Source organism: Periplaneta americana, chromosome 6 (assembly GCF_040183065.1).
Source record: "Periplaneta americana isolate PAMFEO1 chromosome 6, P.americana_PAMFEO1_priV1, whole genome shotgun sequence".
Classification (NCBI taxonomy): Eukaryota; Metazoa; Arthropoda; class Insecta; order Blattodea; family Blattidae; genus Periplaneta; species Periplaneta americana.
In genome coordinates this window covers 64735188-64761706 of record NC_091122.1, presented here as the reverse complement: position 1 = coordinate 64761706, position 26519 = coordinate 64735188, and the positions used below count along the sequence as shown (strand labels likewise).

The window sequence follows — 26519 nt, the reverse complement described above, 5'->3', positions numbered from 1 at the left end:
TGACTCCCTGTTATCGGGCTTCGTCAATCGATATCCTTCAAGATATACTGAAAGATTGTTGTTTAAAAAAGTGATTTGGCTTTCCTATTAGCAAATCTAAGATTTTTGTGTGACACCATAAAAAAAACTCGAAACATCCAAAAACCTGTTGTCTGAAACAGGGAGGTGCATGCTGTGGAAATTAAACTAGACTCGCTACCAGGTTCAGAAGTACAAGTACTAAGGGACAAATTCCAGAATGTGTTAGGGAAAAACAACGGATATAAAAAAATGTGTGAAGTTGCTCAAGTATTGGAGGGTGTGCCTATAGGTGAAATTGACGGTGTTTGTGTTTGTGACATTCCTCTCTTTAAATATGCACGTCTGACGTCCTGTGATGTGGAAAGATCGTTTTCATAGTAAAAGTCGTTGTTCAGAGATAGTTGGCATGCATTTGTGTTGGAGAATTTGGAGATGACCTTTGTTGTTCACTGCAATTCTCGGCCAACTACTAGCACTCAAGTGTGGTTGGTGAGTACCTAGTAACATTTTTTTTTTCAAGCTAAATAAGGTATTTTTCTCATATTAAAAAAAAAAATTTTTTTATTTTTTTTTTTATTTTTAGCAAATATTTTCGTACTTTTTAGCACATAAAAATATATATATTTAAAATTTTTAGCACATAAAAATCTGCTCCCTAGTTATAATAGTTTGGTTCCCTTCTTGGCCAGTTGGTCTGCAATTTCAGTCCCCATTGTGAGGGAATTCAATGAAATACTAGGTTTTATGGAGGCTGTTTAGAAATTTGATGATCTTTCAGACTTCTTGAATGTTTACTGTTTGATTATTGTACACCGTTTGCTTTGATTGCCTGCATTGCTGCTTGGGAGTCAACAAGGACGACTGCTTTATGAAATAATTTGTTTCTGAATAACAACTGTTTGAAGGCAAGGTTTGCCTCCATGCCCTGGATAACACCAAACAATATACTGTCATGCAAATCTTAGCATTTTATCAGAACTCTAATTTTTTAAATTAAATTGTGCTTTCATTTTGTCAACCATTATTTTGAACAGAACTTCAGCGATTTCAAAAGTTTTCTGACTTTTGAATAACCCTACATATTTACAAAATTATTAATAAAGGAAAATTATAAACAGATAATATGAAGTGGCAATAAAATAAGTTAGTGAAAATAAATCTTGGCAGGAAATTAAAAAATTAAAAATAAAAATTTGATCCCTAATTCTCCAAGAAGGCCAGCAGTGGCTATCTTTAACCTAGTAACTGGAAATGACTGTTTGGCAGCACGTCTCTTCAGAACTGAAATTTATAAATCATCAAAATGTATTCTCTGTAGAGAAGAAGATTCAACTATGGATTTGCATCACATACTAAACTGCACAGCTATCAACATTTTAGATAAAATCAAATGCTCTGAGCATTTGATTGATTGACATACTTACAAAACTTCATAATGAACATTATTTCAAGATATGAATAATCATTTTACTGACATGTATGATATGAATTCAGAGTTACTTGTTAACTTCTGATGCTCTTTATGACATAGGCAACATTATAATGACGTTTGATATTGTGTTGATAAATGCCCTTTAAAACTTTCAAGCACAAACATGTTGTCGTTTTCTAATGCCAGGCGTTTGACAATAAAGTCATTTGACCTCTTGCACTCCAATATTTTTCAAAGATACTATCATGGTCAGCCAATGAAGCACAGATTTTGAGGAGTTCCGAATCCATTTCTTGGTTTGAGTTGCACAGTGAGCAGTTAGGGGACTGATATATTCCAATTCTATGCAGGTGTTTGGCCAAACAATTATGGCCTGTTGCCAATCTAAATGCAGCTACAGACGATTTTCGTGATAAATCGGGAATTAACTACGAGCACAAACATATACAATTGTTTCCATAAGCACAAGAAAAATACGTCTTCTCCCATTCTTCTTTAAATACAAGTTTCCTAGCTTTGGTCAGAGCCATGCTTAGCTATCTATATGTTACGCCACTGGTAGCTGCTTATACAATGTATCTGCAAAGAGTTCATTGGGAGGGGGATGTGTATTCCTTGCCTGTCCCTGCAACGTCACTTAGTAACAGGCAACACGATGACATATCTGCTGATGGCTGCTGTACATCTTTAATTGACAATATTAATTACTAATTAACTTTAACAGAACTTCTTCAACATTCTGTTCACATCAGAATCACATGTTGAAGAAGTTAAAATATGGATTAGGAAGAAGAAAATACTTCCTCTTGCCTCATTTTAAATTAACTGTAGGTTCGTTCCAACAGCAGTCAGGAACCGTCCATAACCATCGTGAGCATGTGCAGTACAAAAAAAGCGTTCCAACACAATCCGAACCAGCCCTGAACCAGAAACATGTACTGCAGTCGGGTGTTCCAACAAGCTTTTGACACGGGTTCGGAACGGTCAAAAATAGTCCGTGGATTGAGGCATGTACGGAAGAGTACGCAAGACGCGCATGCGCATAAGCTCACCAACGTCTCCTGGATACTGAAGAAAGACATGATCGACTGTTCACATCATTGAGGTTAAAGATGAAAAGTGACAGTACAGACGAATAATAAAACTAGAGATTTAATTTAAAGTTTCGCCAAAAAGAAAGGGAATGGAAATTATTTGGGTATTGAAACAGTTAATTACAATTTCAACATGCAGCTTTGATTAAAAATATAATAAATAACGTACATACATTAATAATTAAAAAAAGAACTATTTTTAGATGACAGTCCCCCAATACACGACGTTGAATTATCGGAATTCTTGCCTTCCATAGTTTTTGTCATATTTTTATAGAAAATGATCGAAATTCTATTTTCTGCAATTAGAATTGGCTGCGAAACGATAATAATTAACATCCCGTTCTTAGCAAAGATGATCACAGTTATAGCATCTCTGGATTTAGTACATAACGATCCGCGAAAGCATTCCAACAGCGTCCAGTCCAGTTTCAATCCCATAGCAGATGCTCAACTACGCATGCGCATAAGATGGTATAGGAACCGTACATGAACTGATCCATGAACCGCTTGTTGGAACGAACCTTATGTACTCCAGTGGTGTCAGTGAAATGCATAGAAGAAAAGTGTGGCAAAGAAGTGTAGAATTAAGTCAGTAAAAATCGTTTGAACACTTAATATAGCTACTTGGCTCTGATTGACTGGACGGTGTGACTTTTGGTGTTCCAAATAACTGCTTTAGTACGATTCTTGGCATCTCTCAGTGCAGTCCCTATCCGGAGATCCGATTGAGGGACTATTTTACCTCCGGAGAATTTTACACTGAGGAACTCCATGAGTCTGATAATCCTACTTGTCTGTGGTGTAATAATCATGATGAAGATCTGGAACACATTCTTCTATATTGTCCATCCATAAACGACAAAAGAAGTAAATTAAAATCATCAGTACCAGTTAAAGAAGATACAGCCCTGCAGTATATGTTGACTACATCCCAACTCGCCTACTAGCAACAGGCATCTATAATGAACACCGATCAAAATACCCCTCATTTCTCGTGAAAAACAACAACTGAATAGACTACAGTGGACTTTATGTTGTCAGCAAACAGCTGGATACATTAAGAAGATTGATTTAATATAGCTACGATAGTACCAGCTTTTGCAACTTTCTAAGAATGTCTTCAGACCATATTCAATTCTTATTGAGTGTAACTGGTATTATATAACAACTTTGGGCCAATCAAACTACGACTCACGGGCCACATCTAGCATGCCATGGCTTTTTATGTGGCCCGCCTTCATTCTTAGTACATACTTAGTTTTATATCAAATTACCAGCAATTTAAGAGTTTTATTTCTTGAATACAACTGTTTCAATGTGTCTCAAGTGAAACCTGGCAACGCTGCATGTGATACAATTAGTTCATATTACCAGTAGTGAATGTAGTGATGCAATTTACCATGTAGAAGGAGGTGACTGAGCTGTGGTCACACATTGACAAGGTTTTTTTTCTGTGAGAGGAAATTCGCAATTTCTTGAAGAAAAAATGTCGTCTGTGTGAATTGGTAAGTGACATTGATGGTAATCCTGCTTAGCATTTCTTGTTGATTTAACAAAACATTTGAATGATCTGAACACAGTATTACAAGGCAAAGATAAATTAATCAAAGATGCATACATTTTTTAGTTCGTTATTTTACGACACTTTATCAACTGCTATGGTTATCGAGTGTCTTAGTGAGATGAAGATGATAATGCTAGCGAATGAGTCCAGGGTCCAATGCCGAAAGTTACATAGCATTTGCTCTTAATGGGTTGAGGGAAAACCCTGAAAAAATCTCAACCAGATAACTTGTCCTAACCAGGATTTGAACCCAGGATGATGCATATAGTGTAGTGAAATCATTTCATTTAAAGTTAAAGTTATTCAAGAGACAAACTTCTGTGAAAAATTTGGGCCATTTTCCTACAGTCAATGATTTACAATTACCCTGAAATATCTTTCAGAAGTAACTCTTTTTTATTGGGGGCATTAAAAGATTTCTAGATTTTATGAAAATGGATCCTTAAATTTCTTTGTTTTCGCCTCTATTTGTCTGTACTGTTCACAATTCACCGAAACAAATGCAATTAGACCAGCTAGATTAGCAGAGTGATGATGCAGTGAAAGGAGTCCTTGATCCTAATGATCTGATAAAACTGTAAATTAATACTAGATGAAAAGAATTCAGCTTTCAAAAACCAAGCCTAGCATTTTATAATGTCCAAGTTCTCATCGACGTATATATAGCCCATGTGAGCAAGCATTTTCAAAAATGAAAATTCAAAAATCAAAATTGAGATTGGGCTTGAGTGACGAACACCTTTAAGATGTCTTGCTCCTCAGCACCAATGAACAGAAACTAGACAAAAACAATCTTTTACCTTCAAAAAGCTAAATGAAATAAGTATAAAAAGTCCTTCAATAACTGTCTTATTAACCTAAAGAATGATACAAAAATTACATTACCGGTAGGTCATTTATACAATCAAAACGTGACAAGCGCTTTCACCAATATTAATGGCATCTTCAGATCAAGTAACATATAGTGATACTGTGAGCATAAAGACAGGAATAGTGTGGCAAAACAATAAGATTCGATAATTGCATGATGTAAATATTTGTTTTGCCACACTATTCCTGTCTTTAAGCTCACGTATCACTATATGTTACTAGACCTGTAGATGCCATTAATTGGCGAAAGCGCTTGTCATGTTTTGATTGTATAAATGACCTAATGTAATTTTTATATCATTCTTTAGGTTAATAAGACAGTTATTGAAGGACTCTTTATATGTATTTCATTTACATGCTAACTTGTCGGACCAATATGTCTTTTGAAAATTTCAAAAAGCTAGTTCCATATTTCTCTATACTAAAATTTGCAAAATTAACTAGTATCAGAAGTAAAATTAAATGCATAACAAAGTTTTTTCCTGCGAAATATTTACTGAAAGTTATTGTATTATAAATTTATTTGTATATTCAGGAATTACTTTCAGTATAACATATGGTTCGTGACTGTTCTTCCTTGTAGTTACCGGCCCTACAAATATAAACGTTTGGATGCTCCTGAACTAGACTATCATCTTGATGTGTGTCACATGATACAATGAACATAATATTGAACATTTATGAATTTCCAAATAAACTTGAAGAATATAAAACAGTGTAAAATGATTCCTGATAACATTAATAGTTTTGGATTTATAATTCATTAGATTATCAACAATTTCATGCATTTTTATTTTTAAGTGATGAACAATAATTGACGTTTGTATTTCGGATGTAGAATAACATTTCTCAATATCGATATCCATAACCTTACTTCTGTTAAAGAATAAACTCTACAATCTTAAATAATGTTATTTAAATAACTATCATTCAAAATAGACATAATTCACCTCAATAAAGTTGTTATATACAGTTAGGATACACGAAAATTCTTGCTTTATGCTTCAGAACCAGTTAAATATTAAATTTGAATGCTACTAATCCACATTCAAGGATATTAATCTGTGAAAATTCGAAAGTTAAATATGAACTTAGATTGAGATAACATCGACTTAGATTAAGGTTTATACAATAGAAAATCTTGGTTCAACTTGACTGGCGACCATTTTTAACCCTTATCTCAGTTCAAACTCTTTATATAATCGGCCCTTAATATCCCGTATATCAAAAACTACATTAAGTAACTGATTGCAGTGAACTAGTTGAACCAAACTTTCTGTGACACTGTTATAATAGGTTCGTTCCAACAACAGGAACCGTCCGTAACTATCGTGAGCATGCGCAGTACAGAAAAAGCATTCCAACACAATTCGAACCAGTCCTGAACTGGAAACATGTACTGCAGTCGGGTGTTCCAACAAATTTTTGACACTAATTAATTGCTTCTTATTTAAGATAGATTGAATAATCAATACTTTTTGAATGCAACCCAAATGTTATATTTAACTACTATCCTGGTTTGGAACGGTCAGAAGTAGTCAGTGGATTGAGGCATGTACGGAAGAGTACGCGAGACGCGCATGCACATAAGCTCACCAGCATCTCCTGGATACTGAAGAAAGACATGATCGACTGTTCACATCATTGAGGCTAAGATGAAAAGTGATAGTGCAGTGAATAATAAAACTAGAGATTTAATTTAAATTGTCGCCAGAAAGAAAGGGAATGGAAATTATTTGGGTATGGAAATACAGTAGAACTTGGTTATAACGACATACAAGGGACCTTAAACATTATGTTGTTATAAACGAGTGTCATAGTAACCGAGATTCACATTATCAATCTAGTGAGGTGGAAAATGAAAAATAACAAATTTAATTAGACTTATTTTAGATTTATGTATTGACATTTAAGCCTACAATGAACGTAATAAAATACACGTAGGCCTACAATTATAAATACAGTATTCTGTATTAAAACAGTTTGTTCAGTACTCACCAAACTACTTTACTTAGAAGTGAACTAATCAGTCATTTTACTCTGTTGTCTTCTACTTGCCCAATACACACTTTCTAGGGCTAAATTACATTCTATGTTCATAATTTCAGTTGCAATTTCACTGCTCCCTTCCCTAGCTTCATAGAATATGTTCATAACTCTAATGACTTCTAAAACGTCACTCACTTCTTTTAGTGGCCATACTGCATTAAAATGCGTGCACTTAGTGAAAACTTCCTATCGAAACTGATCTAATACCACACGAATTCGGGCAGGTTACAATGGGTGGGGAATCTGCCTGCATTCCAGAGGTCTGTGACAGGAGACTGTAAAGAATTTGTCAGGGTCAGATTTCAACAAAATATTTCTTAAAATACTTTGGTTCTTAGAAAATTGTATTCCAAACTGAGGTTTGAAAATGACGTTATATGCGAGGTAGACGCATATGCGTTTGTCGTATTAAGCAAGGTAGGAAAGCATATGCCTTATGGGGAATTAGTTGGGACCACAGAATATTTGAAGTTATAGGCGAGGTGTCGCACAAAACGAGGTCGCTATAACCAAGTTCTACTGTAGTTAATTACAATTCCAACATGCAGCTTTGATTAAAAGTATAATAAATAACATACATAAATTAATAATTAAAAAAAAAAACTATTTTTAGATAAGAATCCCCCAGTACACGACATTGAATTATCGGAATTCTTGCCTTCCATATTTTTTGTCATATTTTTATAGAAAATGATCGAAATTCTATTTTCTGCAATTAGAATTAGCTGCGAAACGATAATAATTAAGCATCCTGTTCTTAGCAAAGATGATCACAGTTATAGCATCTCTGGATTTAGTACATAATGATCCGCAAAAGTGTTCCAACAGCATCCAGTCCAGTTTCAATCCCATAGCAGATGTTCAACTAGCACATGCGCATAAGATGGTACAGGAACCGTACATGAACTGGTCCACGAACCGCTTGTTGGAATGAACATAATAGGTCAGCTACCAGTAGTTAACAATTTTATGTTGAATTAAAATGGGCAAAGAAATTTCTTTTGTTAAATGGCAATAACTATTAGGCCCCTAATTAATTTTTATGTTTTCAGTTACGCAGGACTACTACAAATGATCTCCCCAGTTTCATTTTCATATTGTATGCATAGATCAGACACATTTCATGGTAAAACTATGGTGGAGCTTCGTCTTGTTGGGCTTAACTTTCAGTAGCTGTAGCCTCAACCAGCGTATCAGTAGGTATATCAAAATAGTGAAGTGCTTTACTGTCCCTTCTGCAAAAGCGAAGGATCCACACATCTTCTCATATGACACAGCGCAGCAGACATTAACTTTTGGAAAATTCCGCATACATTCCAAAAAAGCAAGAGGATTCTCAGTTCTCCACAATCAAACATTATGTCTATTCACCTTACCACTTAAAGTGGAAGCTGGACTTACTGCTGAAAATCAATTTTTCAACTAATTCTTCGTCTTATAAGCTTAATACTTCTTGAAATGAAAAACCGAAGTCATGGCATCAATGATTGTAGTCATCGACAAAGTGAGCATACATATTAAACAGAAGTCCAACGACAACTACACATGTAACTCCAATAGAAAAATGGTCTGAAAGGAAATCAAATTTATCAACACTGCAGATATTTGAAAGCAAGGCTTATGCGAAAGTTTTAGGATATTTGAAGAAGTTGGATAATCAAGCAAGGAATTTGTGTTTGTCGGATATAGCCTATTCTGAATGGTTACTGTTTGTGGGGCCCTGAGAAGAGAAAAGTTACAATTTTAAGAGATTTATTTTCAGATCGTAAAATGTCAATAGTGAAAACATAGCAGAAGAAGCAAGAAATTATAGATACTGGTACAGAACAAAATTTTGAGGAAATAAGAAATATAGAAGAAAAAAATTGAGGATGAAATTCAACTTTCTTTAAGAAACCAAGAAGCTGAACAAGGCCAAGTTAAGAGATATAACTTGAGACCAAAAGATAATGTACAGAAACCAAAACGATATTTTGATTGTGACACTAATATAAGATGAATTGGAGTCGAAAAATAAAGGAAAACACAAGAAGGAAGACAAAAGGCAGCAACAGTTACTGGTTTCTGAGTCCTAATATATTTGCAAAACCTTTGTCTAATAAATTCAAACTATATAGAGATTTTTTTTGCTGAAATGAGTTTGAATTTCGTGTTTTTTAAGTAAAACATTGTAGGCTATACGGTAATTAAGGGAGTGTGTTGAAAATAATATTTGGATGAAACTAGCGCTGAGGTAGTTCCGGTGATTTCGGAAGTGAAAATTCAGTATGAAAAATTACAGCGAGATATGTACCGGTATCATTAACGTGTGATCAAATTTTTCTAGTCTAGTACATTTAGGCCTACCTGGAATTCTCAAAATAATGACATACTAGGTTCAAATGAGGACATTTTAGGCCTATTTAAAATGTTTAGAAAATTATTTAAAAAAATAAGAACCATCGCAGACATTTGGTTTAATGCTATCCAACAATAAAAATATCGGTATTCAAATACAGAAAACACGCCAGCATGTTCTTAGAAATAGCACCAAACTTGAAGTTTGAAGAAATGCATTGTTACTCTGAGCAATGAAGTCTTTATGTTAAAATATTATATTAACAGACAGAACATACCTATACAGACATCAACTTTTCCCTTGATAGCTGCTTCGTGCAAAGGGGTATAATTCCAGTTGTCACGAGTGTTAGGATTGGCACCTGCTTCTAGTAGTAACCGTACTACATCCGCATGCCCAAATGAACACGCATTGTGGAGGGGGTGAAGTCCTCCATCATCACGTGCTTGAATAGATGCTCCCGCAGCCAGAAGAAACTCCACTACGTCCCGACGACCATAACCTAATATTTAATTCAAAGTTAATTCCTGTTCACTCGAATTACAAAGATCACAAACACAATGACAGGAAGTATGCTTATATCAGTCAGTAGGTATACCAAATAAAATGTCGCAATTATTAAACTCGTTAATTGTAATAAATTGTGTGTATGTTTAAAAGTAGGTATGATAAGCTACAATTGTAAATAATTTAATTTCTTACGAGTGAGTTAATCTTAAATGAAAGATAGCCTTGTGCTTCTAGTCTTATCATAAAAAAATCACTTAATTTATTTTATTAAAAAATACCATACAATATTAATATAAGACGATATTTCAATCAATATTACTTCTTTACAATATATAGGAAAGCAAGTGATAAAATCGAAATTCCTGCAATCCCGCAAGAAAAACCAGTCACTCAACAATGTTTACTTCCGTGTGTACACCTGACAGAAATATTGACAATGGGAAGGGGAAACACTCACCAGCTGCAAAGTGCAGTGGAGTTGATTTCCTTCCTGCTGTATCTCTGGCATTTACAGTTTGAGGCGATATTAACTTCTTAACTCTAGATATGTCTCCTGTTTTGCATGCTTCAAAAAGTTCTCGTAATGGGTCGCTTGAAGAAGAAAGAGGTTCTATTGAAGCAGCTAATATAGATCTACGATTCGCCATTTTATTATTGTTGAACTCTCTCATGTGACGAGATTATGATGTAAACTACGAGAGTGCCCGTATATGTTCAAATGTGCGAACACTGGTTACGTGGGTTCTTCCTGAACATGCTTCCATTTTGGTTACAGTGCCATATTTTACACTCCAAAATTTCAAATAAACATTCTCATTTCGAAAAATTAAAAAGTGGTAACAGAATAAATGTAGTAACAATCATTTTCCGAATAAATAACTTTAGGCGAGACTACTACCAATTGTGTGCAAACCATAAAATTTCCTCTTCATCGAAATTGTCCCGTTATAGTAGCTGTGTCACCAACATAATTTATTGCACTATCACAGTCTAGTATAATTATACAGTTACAAAGCTTGAGTTGATGAGGGTACTAGGAACAATAGACTTTGCAGGTACTATTTCGCATTGTAATGAGGCGATATTAGCGACCCTAGTGGTTAGCAACTATCTATGGATGCATATTTACTACGTATTGAGCTTCGTGACTGTATATGCTAGATTGTGGTACTATACTGTTATACTGCACTTATAATTTTATTGTATAAACTGACCATTGTCTCTGTTTGTCGTTGTCAACTGTCCGAAGACAAGTCTGAACTGAGAGGATAAAAAAAGAGGGTCTGAACCTCATAAGTGACACCAATAAGGCATCATTCATGAGGCAATTAGGGATAGGGTGACCACTTCCTTTCCCCTAATCATTGTCTCTAACCATGATTATCTATCAAATTGGGTTTTCTGGCCTTTCCCTTAAACTTGCATAAATGAAAATCTTAAATAATAGGGCAGACAGAAAAGAATTAGTTGCTATAGAGAATTCCTCTGATACTGAGTGTAAAAAAAAAAAAAAAAATCCCCTGGCTCTGGGATTCAGTAGTACAGTACCGGCAGTAATCATCATCATCATCCGAATCTAGATAATGTGGTTGATAGGTCTGTGGAGTAGACGTCACTATGAAATCTCTTAAATATGAATAAAACATGATTTTTTATGAATACAAAATTTGACATAATATGAAAATCTAAGAGAGTTGCCTGGCACCATCTAGCCTCGAAAAATAGTGCCTTGGGACCACCAGGCCTTAAATACACCTTTGATTATAAGGTAGGCCTATAATTTCCATAACTAATTCCTTGGGACAATATAGTATGTCTTCTCGAAATCAATGAACATTAATCCACTGTCTCTAGATTTCGTTTATGTCTATCTATTCCAAGACGCACAAAGGTCCTTCAAAGAGATCCAGGTGGATAGGCCTACAGCAAGGGCTGACTTTCTAGCCGATTGGACGAATTTATCCCAATTGGACCCTGCATCTACAGATACTAATACAAGAAAATGTGCAGGAGATCTGGAACCAGTACCGTACTAACAGATACCAAGCTGAATCAGGAAAAAGAACAAATGATAGCTACTATTAAAGTGGGTGATATAGACGGTAACACGCTTCGTGAAGAAACTGAGGCCACTGGTGCCAATTCTGCCACCAGTGATTAAAGCCCCATGAAAAAGCTTGAATCTCTTGCTTGAAACAATAGGTCTTCTATTGCCTTTCGGGTCTTCCTGTCAATCCCAGTGACTGTGTTATCAGGGGAAAGGATGTGTTGGCATTTAATCCACTAATCCACACTGGATTCAATTCTGATGTCGGATTGAATCCTTCTCATTTTTAAGTTCTACCTACTTTGTTCCCTTTATTGGTCTACCCTCGTGTACTGTGTCACAGTATGTGTGACAATAGACACAATGTCCAACCATAGGTAAAGAGGTGCACTCATTACGAGTGACTGAATGGCCGGGGTCCGACGAAATATGGCGCCATTTTGAATCAAAAAGTGATACTTATGTTTTACCAAATTACTATGATATACCGAAGTACATATGGAGTTTCAGTGCAGTAATTCTGCGTTTCCATATGGAATTTGAATTCGGTGTGGCTTAGTGGCTAAAGCGCCAGCACGTAAAGCTGGAAATCCGGGTTCAAGTCCTGGTGCTGGAGAGAATTTTTCTCCATTCTACAGATTCTTCACCATATGGAAAAGCAGAATTACTGCACTAAAACTCCATATGTACTTTGGTACATCATAGTATATTCTATGGCTTAGTCAGAATGCTTCGGCGTTTTTACGACGTATGTAGTGCAATTGCTAACTTCATAATAGCCAATGGCGTAGCTCAGTCAGCTGAGGCACTTGCCTGCCAATCTGGAGTTGCGCTCGGGCGTGAGTTCGATTCTCACTTGTGCTGATTACCTGGTTGAGTTTTTTCCTAGGTTTACCCAAAACTTAAAGCCAATGTCAGATAATCTACAGCAAATCCTCGGCCTCATCTCGCCTTTATCAATTCCATTGATGCTAAATAACCGAGTAGTTGATACAGCGTCATTAAATAACCAACTAAAAAAAAGTCATGATCAGCCTAGTAAGTATTTTTTTCGAATTCTGCTATAGTAAAGTACGTGTTTTCTTTCATTGTGAATAAGAAAACATATTTACTTTTCTTAATGATATAATAATAATAATAATAATAATAATTACGAAGGGAAAAAGTTAAAACAGATAAACTGTATGTAGCTAATAAGTATACTTACTTACAAACGACTTTTAGAGAATCCGGAGGTCCATTGCTGCCCTCACATAAGCCTGCCATTGGTCCCTATCCTGAGCAAGATTAATCCAACCCCTACCATCATATCCCACCTCCCTCAAATCCATTTTAATATTATCCTCCCATCTACGTCTCGGTTTCTTCAAAGGTTTTTTTCCCATCGGCCTCTCAACTAACACACTATATGCATTTCTGGATTCAACCATACATGCTACATGCCCTGCCTATCTCAAACATTTGGATTTAATGTTCCTAAATATGTCAGGTGAAGAATACAATGCATGTAGTTCTACATTGTGTAACTTTTTCCATTCTCCTGTAACTTCATCCCTCTTAGCCCCAAATATTTTCCTAAGCACCTTTTTCTCAAACACCCTTAGCCTCTGTTCTTCTTTCAAAGTGAGAGGCCAAGTTTCACAATCATACAGAACAACCGGTAATGTAACTGTTTTATAAATTCTAACTTTTAGCTTTTTTGAGAGAAGACTGGATGACAAAAGAGCTAATACAGGGTAAGTATAAGAATATTATATTGTTTTTGTTTTCTGGTCACAATCTGTCTTTGCACTGTCATTCAGTGTATTGCCTAAGGAGTTCACTCCACCCCTATCTCTGTGGTAGTGATGTGTGGGTTGCATTTCTGTTACATCACAATTTTTTTGGTATTCGGGAACCACTAATCTAGACCAAACCGAAGTTTTCTAAAGCCTAATTTCATTGCTGTGTCGAATTCTTGACTTTATTTTTTTATATAGAATTCTAAAAATGGGTCTATTTGCTATACTCTATAAAAAAAGTATTAATTTTCTTGTTTCTTTCATTACTACGGCTGAGGAAAGAGCTAAAATAATACCCCTAAAACTGTCAACATGTTGAAGTTTGTAGTTTTATATTATCAAAAAGTAGTTAGGTTATTTATATTTTGCCTATGGCTGGATACCATTTAATTTTGTATTAATTAATCTGCAGATCTATTTTCCCACCTGCATTTTCTAATGCACTGAAGGTATCTGTTTCCAACTTACTGAACTTGTAAACATTTATATGGTTAAGTACTCTTTGTCCCTTGTGGCAGTTCATGAATGCTGAGAAGATTTATAAATTAATTAATACACAACATTTACTATTCACTATAATAACACTAACAAAGAAAACTCAAGTTAATTCGAGAATTTTCGTATTTTTATTGACACACATTAACATCAAGATATAATTCTTTGTATATATCACAGTACAGATAAAACAATGTAATACAAAATAAATATATATGGTAGGGACGACTACCTTTAATATATAGGTGAAAGACATATAGTATCAAATACCTACTTTGTTTTAACACCACTATTACACAACATAGAAACATACATCTAAAACCGTCCAATTTGTACAACATTTATTACAAAGCTACATTTATATTTAAAAATTCAAATTACACTGCATCTATAGGTAATAAAAAAATCTTTCTTTTAAAGCCTTCAACAAGATTCAATGACAGAAGATAAGAATACTTGACTGCTAAACATATTAAGAGTTGACAATGACACATATTTAAAAATAAATAAATTATATTACTCTATTACTCAAATGGTTTCTATACTGCAACAGAAAAAATCTAAACCATTTTACTTTTATTTGCTATACATCACTGATTTATCTGGCAATATAAGTGCACTCCAACAAACGTACAAGATGATTTCACACGACATATATTTTTGAGTTTAAAACATTTGGAAATGTCTTATTTAGACATTTTACGACGTTTCATCTTATATTTAAAGTTTAAAGCACCTTCTTAATGATAAGTTAATTCTTAAAGCAATAGGGAACATTATTACAAGAGGAACATCTAAAAACATGACTACTCAAAATTTAATGGTACCTAACAAGAAAATTTAAAGAGAGCAAATATAAATACTGTAATTTATAATGTAATCTTCTTTTATTCTTCATAATTCTGTAGCCCTTGAAGGCCATATGTCCCACTTATTCTTTGTTTCCTGCTTTATCCATCAGAAAACTCTGCAGTCTTACGAGTGGCGAAGCTAAGAACTTCTGAGGCTTAGCCTACTCAAAAAATTTGAGTTATTACACCTAGTAAAAGTAGGCCTATAAGTTCGTGATATGATAACAATGTATATTAAGTTCACTGTTAGCAGTCATTCCAGGATGGAGAGTTCAGTGCAATAGGCTTGTAGCAGAAGCCTTTAAAGGCATGGCTACGACCTTGATTCGCAAGCTTGGAGGGGACCGGGGAGGGTATATCGATTCACTACATCTCAGTACGAAATGTGGCTAGCCTCAACAATATGTTGCGCTACATTGGTGTCCTGTGAATGCACTACTGCATTAGTTTAATAAAAAGTGCATGCGTGTGTGTGTTACATATTAATTTTGTGTAAAATGGCTCATACTAAGAGAACATTGAGGTTATGTGTAGAATTAAAAGAGAAGCTGTTTTCAAGTTGGATGTGTAAAACAAAATGTTCTTACAAAGATAGGAGATTGACACCACATTTAGGCCTACATATTAAAATAATGGATGAAGATAAAATTGAAATTTTCATGGTATAAGAAATATCCTTGGTTAACAGGGTGCTCTGAGATAAATAAGTTGTTATATATATATATATACATATATTCTGTTTGGGGGTGAAAATGAGTGGTCTGTGTCACAAACAATTTCGATAGAAAAGCCGAGAAACATCTGCTATATAAAAAGATATAAAGTAAGCAGATTTTTTCATCCTACCCAGTAATTACACCTTAGCTTCGGCAATGAGTCTCACCAAAATTTGTCCTGGAGAGAACATCTCAGTATTAATCAAGATGGTGGCCTGAACAGGTAAAGCAAAGCAGGTAATTTGGTGGAAGGCGAAGAATAGCTAGCTGGTTATTTTGCCTGACTTAGGATGCTTACTGTACATATCATAAATTTATGACACGTGATTTCAGCTTCACTTCATTTCACTTCACTTCCCTCCCCTTCGACAGAAGCCATGGTAAGGATTTGTCATCTCTTAGAAGTGCATAATCTTCGGCAATGTCTGAACTAGGACATTTCGTTTCTAATGGTAAACACAGTAACCACTACACCACCGAGGACAACTAAGAGAAAGAAGTAGAAAACAAGTAGAGAAAGGATAAGAAAAACAAGAGGGGAGAGGAGTGAAGAGAACACGTATGTATGCAGTTTGACAGACAATTACTTATATGAAATGTGATTTGAAGGATATTCTCAACTTCGTTTCTCATGCATGAATGTACTTCTTCGGTATGGAAGAACAATTAAAACCTTGATTCTAACTTCTTAACCTCTATTCAGCTCAAATATACAATGCCAATACTAATTCTCAGGTACTTCTTTCTTCACATGGCAGTGGTAATTAAGATGAAGAATTAGTGGAATGAAAGGTAGATATAAAATCTGTTCTAGATCAGTCATTTTGCCCTCTACAAAGTATCTTCTTGCAGTTGGAAGTCATGATAGTACAGCCTCAATAGGAAGCTAACACCATGAAGAATTGTATACAGCATGAAAATATTTCTTCTTATTGATTAAAGTAGAATTTGATCGAAAAAAGATTTCAGAAATGGATCATTCTAATAAGTCAACAGGTCTCTGGACTTTCACATTGGCGGTTGGTCGATGTGCTTGTCACATATTTGTAAACAATTTTATTTGCAACAATGACGAATCAGGAGCTAAGCAGATTAACATATTATACAATTTTAATAAGATGGAATATTTAAATACTAGAGGAGAAGTCAATAATTTGCTTAACTCCAGATATAAAGAGTGAACCGTAAATAATGTCATTAATTTCAGGGGATTATTCTTTGAGATATTTCAAACAAAAAAGTTTAATACAATTTTGCTCGTTTTTGCTTCCTTTACGAGATAAAAATTGTTTTATATCTATGGCGGGCATTCCTGCGGCATTGCCGCAGCAATGTCAGACCTCAGCGATGCATCAAACTTACCCCCTACCTTCCCCTTCCCCCACTCCATGAAAATACTGCGCATGTACATGGCGGATTATACGGGATTGCTGTACTTCGGAGCTTCATTAGTGATATAATGTCTTTCGCAGAATCATATGAATCGAGAGGATATCACACTTACAAGAAAGGCGGTTCTTTCATTTCTCATGTTTAGGACCAGTTACAAATATTCAGGACGCGAGCTTAAATATGTACATTCTTAAAATAGATCACCTGTTATACAAGTTCAAAGAACACAGATTCAGTGGTTTTCAAAGGATGGAGAAAGAAAGATTTCAATATTTTTGCCACTCCTTTTCATGTTTAAATTGAAGATGTTATCCCAGAATTGCAGTTAGAGGTACTGGATTTGCAGAATGATGGCTTCTTGAAAGCAGAATGTGAAGGTCTACTGGGGGCTAAATTTTTTAAAAGATGTCCAGTACTACATATCCACTGCTTAGACAGTTTGCTTCAAAAATAATGAGTACTGTCATTTCCCATAACTATGGTCCTGGAACATAACTATTGTCCACGATACAACTATTCAAATTTTGTACTCCATAACGTCGTTTATCTATATTTTTGCTGTACTGTAGTTTGAATTCAAGTCACTGCAGCTATCTACGAATGGTCTATGTTACTTCTACAATGATCTTTGAATGGTTGTATCGTGGACCATAGTTGTGTTCCAGGACCATAGTTATGGGAAATGACGGTATGTATTCATCAACCTACCAGTGCGAACAGCTGTTTTCTAAAATGAAATTTATAAAGTCCAGCCACAGTTCCCGCTTAAGTGATGCTCATCTCCTTGCGCGATTGAAAATAGCAAGCACAGATATAAATCCCAATTTAAAGAAATTGCTTTGAAAAATGATTAATTAAATATCACGTGAATGGACTATTCTAATTAAATATGGCAGGTAGGAGTGTAGTGCAGTGGCGTATACTGGTTAAAGGGTTTGGGCTACCACTGACCCTATTATTACACAAAATATATTTAAAAATCCCTATAATAAAATTCCTTACATATTTATGTGAATTCCAGACGTCTTGATTGGGACGAAAATACGTTGATGACTTCGTCATTGAAATTACAGTTGGGCCACTTGCAAAGTTTCTGTAGAAATGACTTTTCAATGGATATTAGTGCCAAGCCGGATAAACGTTCTTGTGTATGAGTTGATCTACAGTAGGATTTTATTCTCTTCAACGCAGAAAATGTTCTTTCTACCGATGCTGACGTAGCTGGTATTGTCACAATTAATGTTGCCAATTTAAGGACTTCAGGAATAACTTGGTTCAGCTGATTTTCATATATGGCAGATATTTCATGGATAGGTTTGTTCGAAAAATCAAAGACTTCTGCTGAATATATTACACTTAATTCATTTTTCAAACGTACTTGATCAAAGTGACTGTTACAGGACTGAAATAATTTGTTTAGTGCCTCATTCGGGAAGTTTTCTCTATAAGCAGAACATTTTTGAGAATCTAGAAGATGTGTGAACTGAAGCTTTCCATAATCAGAAAATCTGTCAGTAATTTCCATGTGCATACGATCTAGTATGCTGTAGTACAGCTGCCTGTATTTCAATTCATCATCTCCTTTTCTTCGCTTTAATGGTGGTTCCATTGTATTGGCTGAAGAATTTTCATTTTCCATATTACTCCATATGGACGGAAACCCACTATGTCTGAACTCGGATACTGTATTTTTTTAACTTTGATACCTCTTGCAAGTAGTATGCTATGTCTAGACTTTTTGTCTGAAGAATATTGTAGAGCACATCTGTATGTGCGAACACTCTAGCATAGACTTCAAGACGAAATATATTCTGAAACTGTGTGAAAAAATTCAAATATCCTTGAGCCTGCACAATTACAGCATCATCCCAGTTTTCTTCAGTCATTACAAATGATATTTTTAAAGAAAGCAGTCCGTTTTTTTCTGTATTCCTTTACTGTATTTACAAGCCGAGATGTAAAATTCAATCTAGTTGGTGCTACTTTTGGGAGTTTCTTGTTCATAAATTCCTTGAGTTTTCTGATCTTTTAGGAGATGATGAGAAAAATGCAGCTAAACCCGACAGTGTTTTGAAAAAAATGCGGCATTCTGGAATGGATGAAGTAGTTTGTTGCAAAACTAAATTAAGAACATGGCTGTAACAATGGACAAATAGTGCTTGAGGATACTTTTCTTGAACTTTTGTTTTTAAGCCATTAATATTTCCCGCCATAACTGAAGCACCATCGTATGTCTGTACAATTAACTTATTGCCGACATTGTATTCTGCTGTAACACCTTCCACATGCTGAAACAAAGCAGCAGGAGTTTTGTCCGAACTGACATTTGTGAATCCTATAAACCATTCTTGAACATTGGCAGTACTGTCGACGTATCTTAAAACAGTGGACAATTGACTCTGATTAGAGCAGTAACTTGTTTCATCAACAACAATGGCCACAAAAGGTTTTATGTTCTTTATCATAACCCCACTTATAGCAAATATTAAGTCATTCTGAATTGCAGGAGAAGTACCACGAAATACTGTTGAACTCTCAAGATGATTGGCCAGTAAATGGTCAAATTCACTTAAGGAACTTAAATATTCAATATACTTTCTTATATTGTCTGATTCCACACTCTTGTTATGACCCCGAAAAACGAATTCTGTTTTCCTAGAAAGCAGACTGCGTTAATAAGACACAGTAAAATCTCCCGATTTTTTTTTTCACAAGAGCATTGTGTTGGTTGATGTGTAGAGCTTTTTGCTTATCTAGCTGTAAATCAATTCTTGTCTTCCCAAAGTTTGCAAAGTTCATGCTACTACATATATGAGCTTTTGATTTGTCGTATTCTAGAACTGCCGTTCGAAGGGAGTTCATATTAGAAAACCCCTCTTTTGACCACACATTAGTTTCGCGGCTAAATAACAAACATGGCCAGCAAAATAGTTTAGACAGTTTAGAAGTACCACACAACCAATTCCACTTACCATATGATGTTGAAGTGAAATGGCGTGTGTACTCTCGCTGTTTTTCTTTTACGTCCATGGACAAATTTAACTCAGGAGTTGGTCTTTCCATTTTCACAATTTCAACTTTCTCGTTGTTATGTACGACGGTTAAAAGGCACTTTTAATAAACCTTCTATTACACAGTCATTTTCAACACAAACCTCTCCAGAAACTTGTTCTGCCATATTTTTCACAATATCACTTAACTGGGAAATTAAAAATTTAATAATTCACAATTAATATAACTCTTAGACACTCGAACAAATCACAAATTTAAAATACTGCACTGCAAGAACACAATCACATTAATGAGCTAGTGTACTAAGCGTACTGTTGCTTTGCGCCTGCGAAGAAACCGATCACGAGAGCGGCAACTCGCCTGGCCTACACTGCACAATGAAAACAGAAGGGAGCGGGGGCGGGCAGTTGTGCGACAGGACAGCGTGAGCAGAACGGTCACAGGCTACCTCATGTAGCAAGCGGTTTCTCCAGCGATGCCGCCTTGACAACTTGTTTCTTTTCGAGAGCAGAGAGCGCATATAAATCTAACAATTACTTTAATTTTAATTACTATGGTAAAACTAATAATACAAAATTATTACATTATATTATATTATAAACTATTTCTTTTGTAATTTCTTTGGGCTACCGCCGGTAGCCCCGGTAGTCCGCAAAATACGCCCCTGGTGTAGTGGCGCAACTGTCTGTAAATCCGTCACTGCACTGTAGAGTGTAACCCCTCCCACAGTATGTAGTTGCCATTTAAATCCTGTCTTGTGGGTTGCGTTCATTTTGCCCACCACTGATTTATATGAAACATATAATAGTGTGTTTTGGAAAAGCCATTGATTCAATTCCCAATATGCTCAGTGAATTTAAGAGAGTAGTGTATTATGATAATAAATGATTGAAAGAATTTTAGTTTTGTCGTTCAAATGTGCAGAAATTTGATCTGAGCAAATGTAACTTTTCATTCTGCAAAGAATTTTACAATGTTGCATTTGTTTGGATCAAATTTCTGCACATTTAAAGGACAAAACTAAAATTCTTTCAATACACTGCTCTCTTAAACTGACTGGGCATATTGGGAATTCAATTCAATTTATTAAGCCATTAAACATACAGTGATAGGCTTTGTCACAATACAGAAGGGGGGGGGGAAACATACATTTGAAAATACACATATAATTAAAAACAGTAAAATTTAATTAGAATGAAAACACAAAACATTTTGAAACTCTAAAATTAATGAAAACACTTCACTCTTAATGTAATATTTGCAACTAAATGTAAATAACTTTATTTATTAAAAAACAATTTCGTATGAATTTATGTTAAACTCATCTACAGAGTAGAAAGGATTAATTAAAAGCCAATTATAAAATCTAGTTTGAAACTATTGATTGGTAACTTATAATATTGACTGGGAAGCTTATTATATAATTTCATCCCCATGACAGAAAATTTTGTCTTAGTTTTATGTAATCTACAGTATGGAATGTTAATTTGTTCACTATTTCTAATTTCATGATCATGTATATTGGCTATTAATGAGTAATTGTCTATATTTTGTCGAGTGTAAAGGACTAGATCGTAAATACCGGTATATAAATTTATGACAGTTAATATCTGTGATTGTTTGAAAAGAGGTCGACAATGTTCAAGATAGTTTGATTGACATAGTATTCTAATGGCCTTCTTTTGAAAAATCAAGACACTCTCAATTTTCCTACCATTTCCCCAGAAAATTAAGGCATACCTAATTATCGACTGAAAGAACGAAAAGTAGGCACAACTTAAATAATTTTGAGAAACGCAAGTCACTAATTTCTTTAATAAATATATAACTCTTGATAATTTTGTGCATATATATTCGATATGTTTTTCCCATGTTAAACTGGAGTCTATAAGAAGTCCTAGAAATTCTGTATAGTTTAGTATGTTGTCCTTTTTTATTACATGATTTAGGCTGAAAGTTATGTTGTTAGTCTTTTCTTGATTAAGCAAAAAACCATTACATTCAAACCATAAAGCCATCTGTGATAGAATATCATTGGTTAGAGCAAGTAATTCATTCAGAGTAGAGCTAGAACATAAGAATGTAATGGCTTTCCCAAACACACTATGAAATGTTTCATATAAATCAACTTTTATCTCGAAAAGGGAGGGAAAAAAACGAGGAAAATTGTATTAAAGTTTTTGTTTGAAATATCTCAAAGAATAACTCCCTGAAATTAATGACATTACTTACGGTTCACTATGTATTTTAAGTGCCCCCCAAAAAAAAGGCATACCAGTTACAGAACAAAATGGACTACCTTCAACAGTGTAGCTGAGTTTGCAGAACTGACAGAATACAGAACGAGAACATGAAAAGAGTAATTGTGGAGTGATCTGCAGTATATAGTGTAGTAAGTAGAGCTCGAAAATGGTTAGGCCACGTTCTCTAAAATGAAAGAAATATGTCCGAATTATATGAGCCACAGAACAATACTGGGACAATGAAAAAGAATTATGGTATGAAGGCATACAGAAAACTATTTGAGGACATATCTGGTTATCAGGATGCTGAGGACTGCTTAGCCTGGCACTCTTCATGGGCTGTTGTGCTGATTATTATTATTTTTATTATTATTATTATTACAAGAATATTTTTTAAATTGTCGAAAAATGGATTTAAGTGATTTTCTTTATCTCTGTGTGTATGTACAAAGTGTGTAATATTTCAAACATATCTGATATTTTAATTTGTTACACGAGGTGGTAGGAAGGAATATTTACTGATATGATCATTCAAACATCCTTTCCTCTTCCATTTTCTCGTAACAGATAATCAGTGATTTATGCATAAAAAGTAAAGCTACCTAAAGAATCTTTTAATTATTATTTTTCATAAATATTCAATGAGGTTTCCTGTAAAGTAAACATATGAAACACTTTTTCATCTGGTAAACATAAAATTCTTCTTGCCGACAAATTTATGGAAACAGAACATTACAACTGATCTTCACAACTCAAAATTACAATATGTGGATTGATGGAATTATCAAGGTCATTAGCAGGCCATTTTGTAATTTAACTATCTTCTCTCTCTTTTCTCCTCTGTCATGTTGCAAAAAATAACATTAATACTTTCCGAAGATCTAGGTTTAGATCCCAGTGAGTCTAATTGGAATATGTGGTGAATGAATGTGGTACTGACACAGAATTTTTCAGACTATTCACGTTTGCTTTATATCATAAATATCGTCGTTATCACCATCATCATCATCTTTAGTCATTATCTTTGTGCAAAGTAGATTCACCTTCATGTGTTACCCCAGTATTACAACCTAAGACTGATAAGTGAGGCATTGTTTTGGTGAATGAGCCAAATAAAAGGAGGTATTGGTTAGTTGTGTTCATACCATTGGAGAGAAAAATATTTTATGAAATGAGCATGTTCATGTAATGACATGCATTTTAGTTTAAAGTTTGAGAATATGTATTTTTATGTGTACAGCTAGATTCAGCATTAATGGCCCCTGTCCTTGGTTGTTTGGCTAGTGAGCGAGCTGTGTGTTGCATCATAAGAAAGAAATTGAATCACAAATGTGCATAGGAGGGGAAGAGGAAAGAGGAAGAATAAAAATAATATCTATGCTCGAAGCTGAGGGACACTCATGTCAAGAAAATGTAAGTAATCATGACATTGTTTAGTCAACAGATGTAGTGATTAGTAACGGGACGTGTGGAAGAATATTGTTTTTAAACTGCAAAGGAAGTGTTAGGTGTTATAACTGCTCGGCCTGACCTGTGTGACCCAGCCCGCCAGTAGTGATGAGTAACTCGCTCTTAGTCTAGCTACTTACTTTTTGCAGGGGCCAAAACCCCTGAATCAAGCTATAAATTCAGTACTATGGGAAAAAAAAAACTGAAGTGTTTTGCTTTTGTGCCAATTTATATTGTCTCTCTTCTAATACTAATCTGTGGGAGTTTTTCCTATATAATTAATTTTTTTAAGGTGTGAATAAGAATTTCATTTCATCAAATCTGCAGTGTCTGGGAAAAGTGACATAAGTCAGTTTCCACAAACCTATTTTGATAATTTATTGACAACTTACAAAACATCTGCTCGCTTGGAAATAATTCAGACAGAAAAAAATCAAATCGACATAAACCAGTGTAAGTTGTCAATAAATTATCAAAAAAGGTTTGTGGAAACTGACTTATGTCACTTTTCCCAGGCACTGCAGAAATGGTGTTGGGATTATGTGAATGTAGACGGACACGAGTCATATTTCTGGTTACTGGTACTTTAGTGTTTGTGGGAGCCACGGTGATGGTTCGAATCCCACTTCAGACATGATTCATTGTCTATATGATGTCTATGTTGTCTTATGTGAAGATCTGGAGCCATGTCAACTCCATTTAACCTAAGTCTCAACTTGTTTCTGTCTAGCACAGGAATTACAGAGCCCAAAATATGCGCTCAAATAGGTAAAAAAACACTCTTATAGATGCATAAACAAAATCTGCATTGTAATTAACAAACAATGACAATATATGGACAAAACAATTATTATTTCGTTTTCGCCAAAATAAAGAAACAGAACTTTCTTTTGGCAGGATCAAAATAATTCGTACTTGTATAATGAGAAAATGCAATGAAAGGGAACCCAGACTAGAGGGAGAATGAGAGAGAATTACACACTTCATATTAAATAATGATTAAAAATGTATTATTTATATATGCATATAACCCTTGTAGTGCCCATCAATTAAAGTATCATTATGTAGTGCTACTGATTACGTTTACATTGAGATTCTGATTCTGAATGTATGTTGTCAATAACAATAATGAAAAGTATTATGCATACAGCTGTCTGTAAGAAACAGCAGCAGTTCTCGACAGTGACGTAACTATTTTACTACAAGTATAATAATTATTTACATAATAAAATACGCAAACAGTAGATTCTTATGCTGTCATCACTAATTCTGTTAATGGTGGTAACACACTCCTGAACCTCACAGCATAGCATTTGTTGCGCATTAGTTAAGTCAAAGATCCTAGATAAAACACTGACTGCTAGGAAATTTCCTGGCACTAAAAGGGTTAAATAACTTTTTCCATAAATAGGCATTATTAAGTGATGTATTACAGCACATGCACAAAATGTTTGTCTCCTTTCCTCCAGAAGTACTACTGCCTTTGTCTTTGGCATAAAATACAGTGGTTTTAAATATTTGCACAGTTCAACAATATTTAATAAATAAGTACAGTATTCCAAGTAATACACACACACATTTATAATAAATCAAGAATTGAATATACGTATTTCTACCATCACAATATGTAAGCCTATGGGTTACACAATTCACAGATATTTTACCTTCACTGTGAACATGTTTTAAAACTTACTGTTTATAAGTCCACCACCTTTTAACATAACTGATGAGTGCTGAAGAAGAAAAAATAACAAGTCAAAGAAACATATAAGGAAACGGGGAAGAAGAAATTAAACAAGAAGAGTTATTTTTGTACTTATTAGGAAGTAAACTATTATTATGAAAATAATCATCAAAACGTACTTTAATTATTGAGCGTTCAGCTTAACTCTCGGCCAGGAACACGCGCATCAGACATGCTTGCATGGCCAGAGTAGATTGCCATCATTATTGATCTGTGATCTCTCATGTATGACTTTGATTAATAATTGCACGCACACAATTATATTTTTATTCATGAGTTATAGTTGTTCAAAGTGGTGTCTGCCCACATTCACACATTCCCAACATCTTTTGATGAAATTGTTGGTCACATGCAAAAGTTTAAATATCTATATGAAAATTATTAAATTTCAAAATGGAAAAAGATGTTTGTGCAGTACAGTGTGTCTTTACATAACCTATAAACGTATTTTCCAATTATCTAGCAAAATCAGGTATCCGGCACTGGCTTTGTCCCACAGTTGCCGGACACGAGGAATTCTACTGTATATTTACAACAGATATATTTTAATACACCTGGAAATAAAAATTTGTAACTTGAAACACAACTATTATGGTTCACTGTTTACTCTGGATCACTCTGTCATACCGGTAGTAACTGCAATAAACTTAATATTGCTTGTAAGCAGGTATTTGCCCCTACCAACATCATATCCTCCCGGAAATGTAGAGGCATTCAGCGAATTCTCTCCAGAACATGAGGGCACAAGAAACCACAGTAACAACAAGGAGAAAACGCTTCAGATTCAATGTGGAACCTGTGAAAAGCAAAGGGCTAGAAGATACTATGAAAGCAAATGTAGAACTTTCAGATATTTCTATAGATATCTACACTGCTGGCCCTTCACAAGTGTCCAAGGGAAAAACAAC

General features: G+C 34.7%; 1 protein-coding gene and 1 long non-coding RNA gene across 2 annotated transcripts in view; one reads left to right on the top strand and one right to left on the bottom strand.

The window, feature by feature from the left end:
• The window catches only part of Tnks (tankyrase), a 96582-nt gene extending 85979 nt beyond the window's left edge, over positions 1-10603 (bottom strand). Inside the window, exons 1-2 of the mRNA XM_069828229.1 lie at positions 10339-10603; positions 9649-9873 (exon numbers count right to left, since the gene is read on the bottom strand). Coding sequence (XP_069684330.1) covers positions 9649-9873; positions 10339-10552 — 439 coding nt within the window. The 5' untranslated portion in view covers positions 10553-10603. The remainder of the gene's footprint in view (positions 1-9648; positions 9874-10338) is intronic.
• A 261-nt stretch (positions 10604-10864) lies between these two features.
• LOC138701383 (uncharacterized) lies at positions 10865-26519 on the top strand. The gene is made up of 3 exons (XR_011332530.1): positions 10865-10936; positions 23659-23831; positions 26279-26519. It is a non-coding gene; the product is annotated as an uncharacterized lncRNA (long non-coding RNA).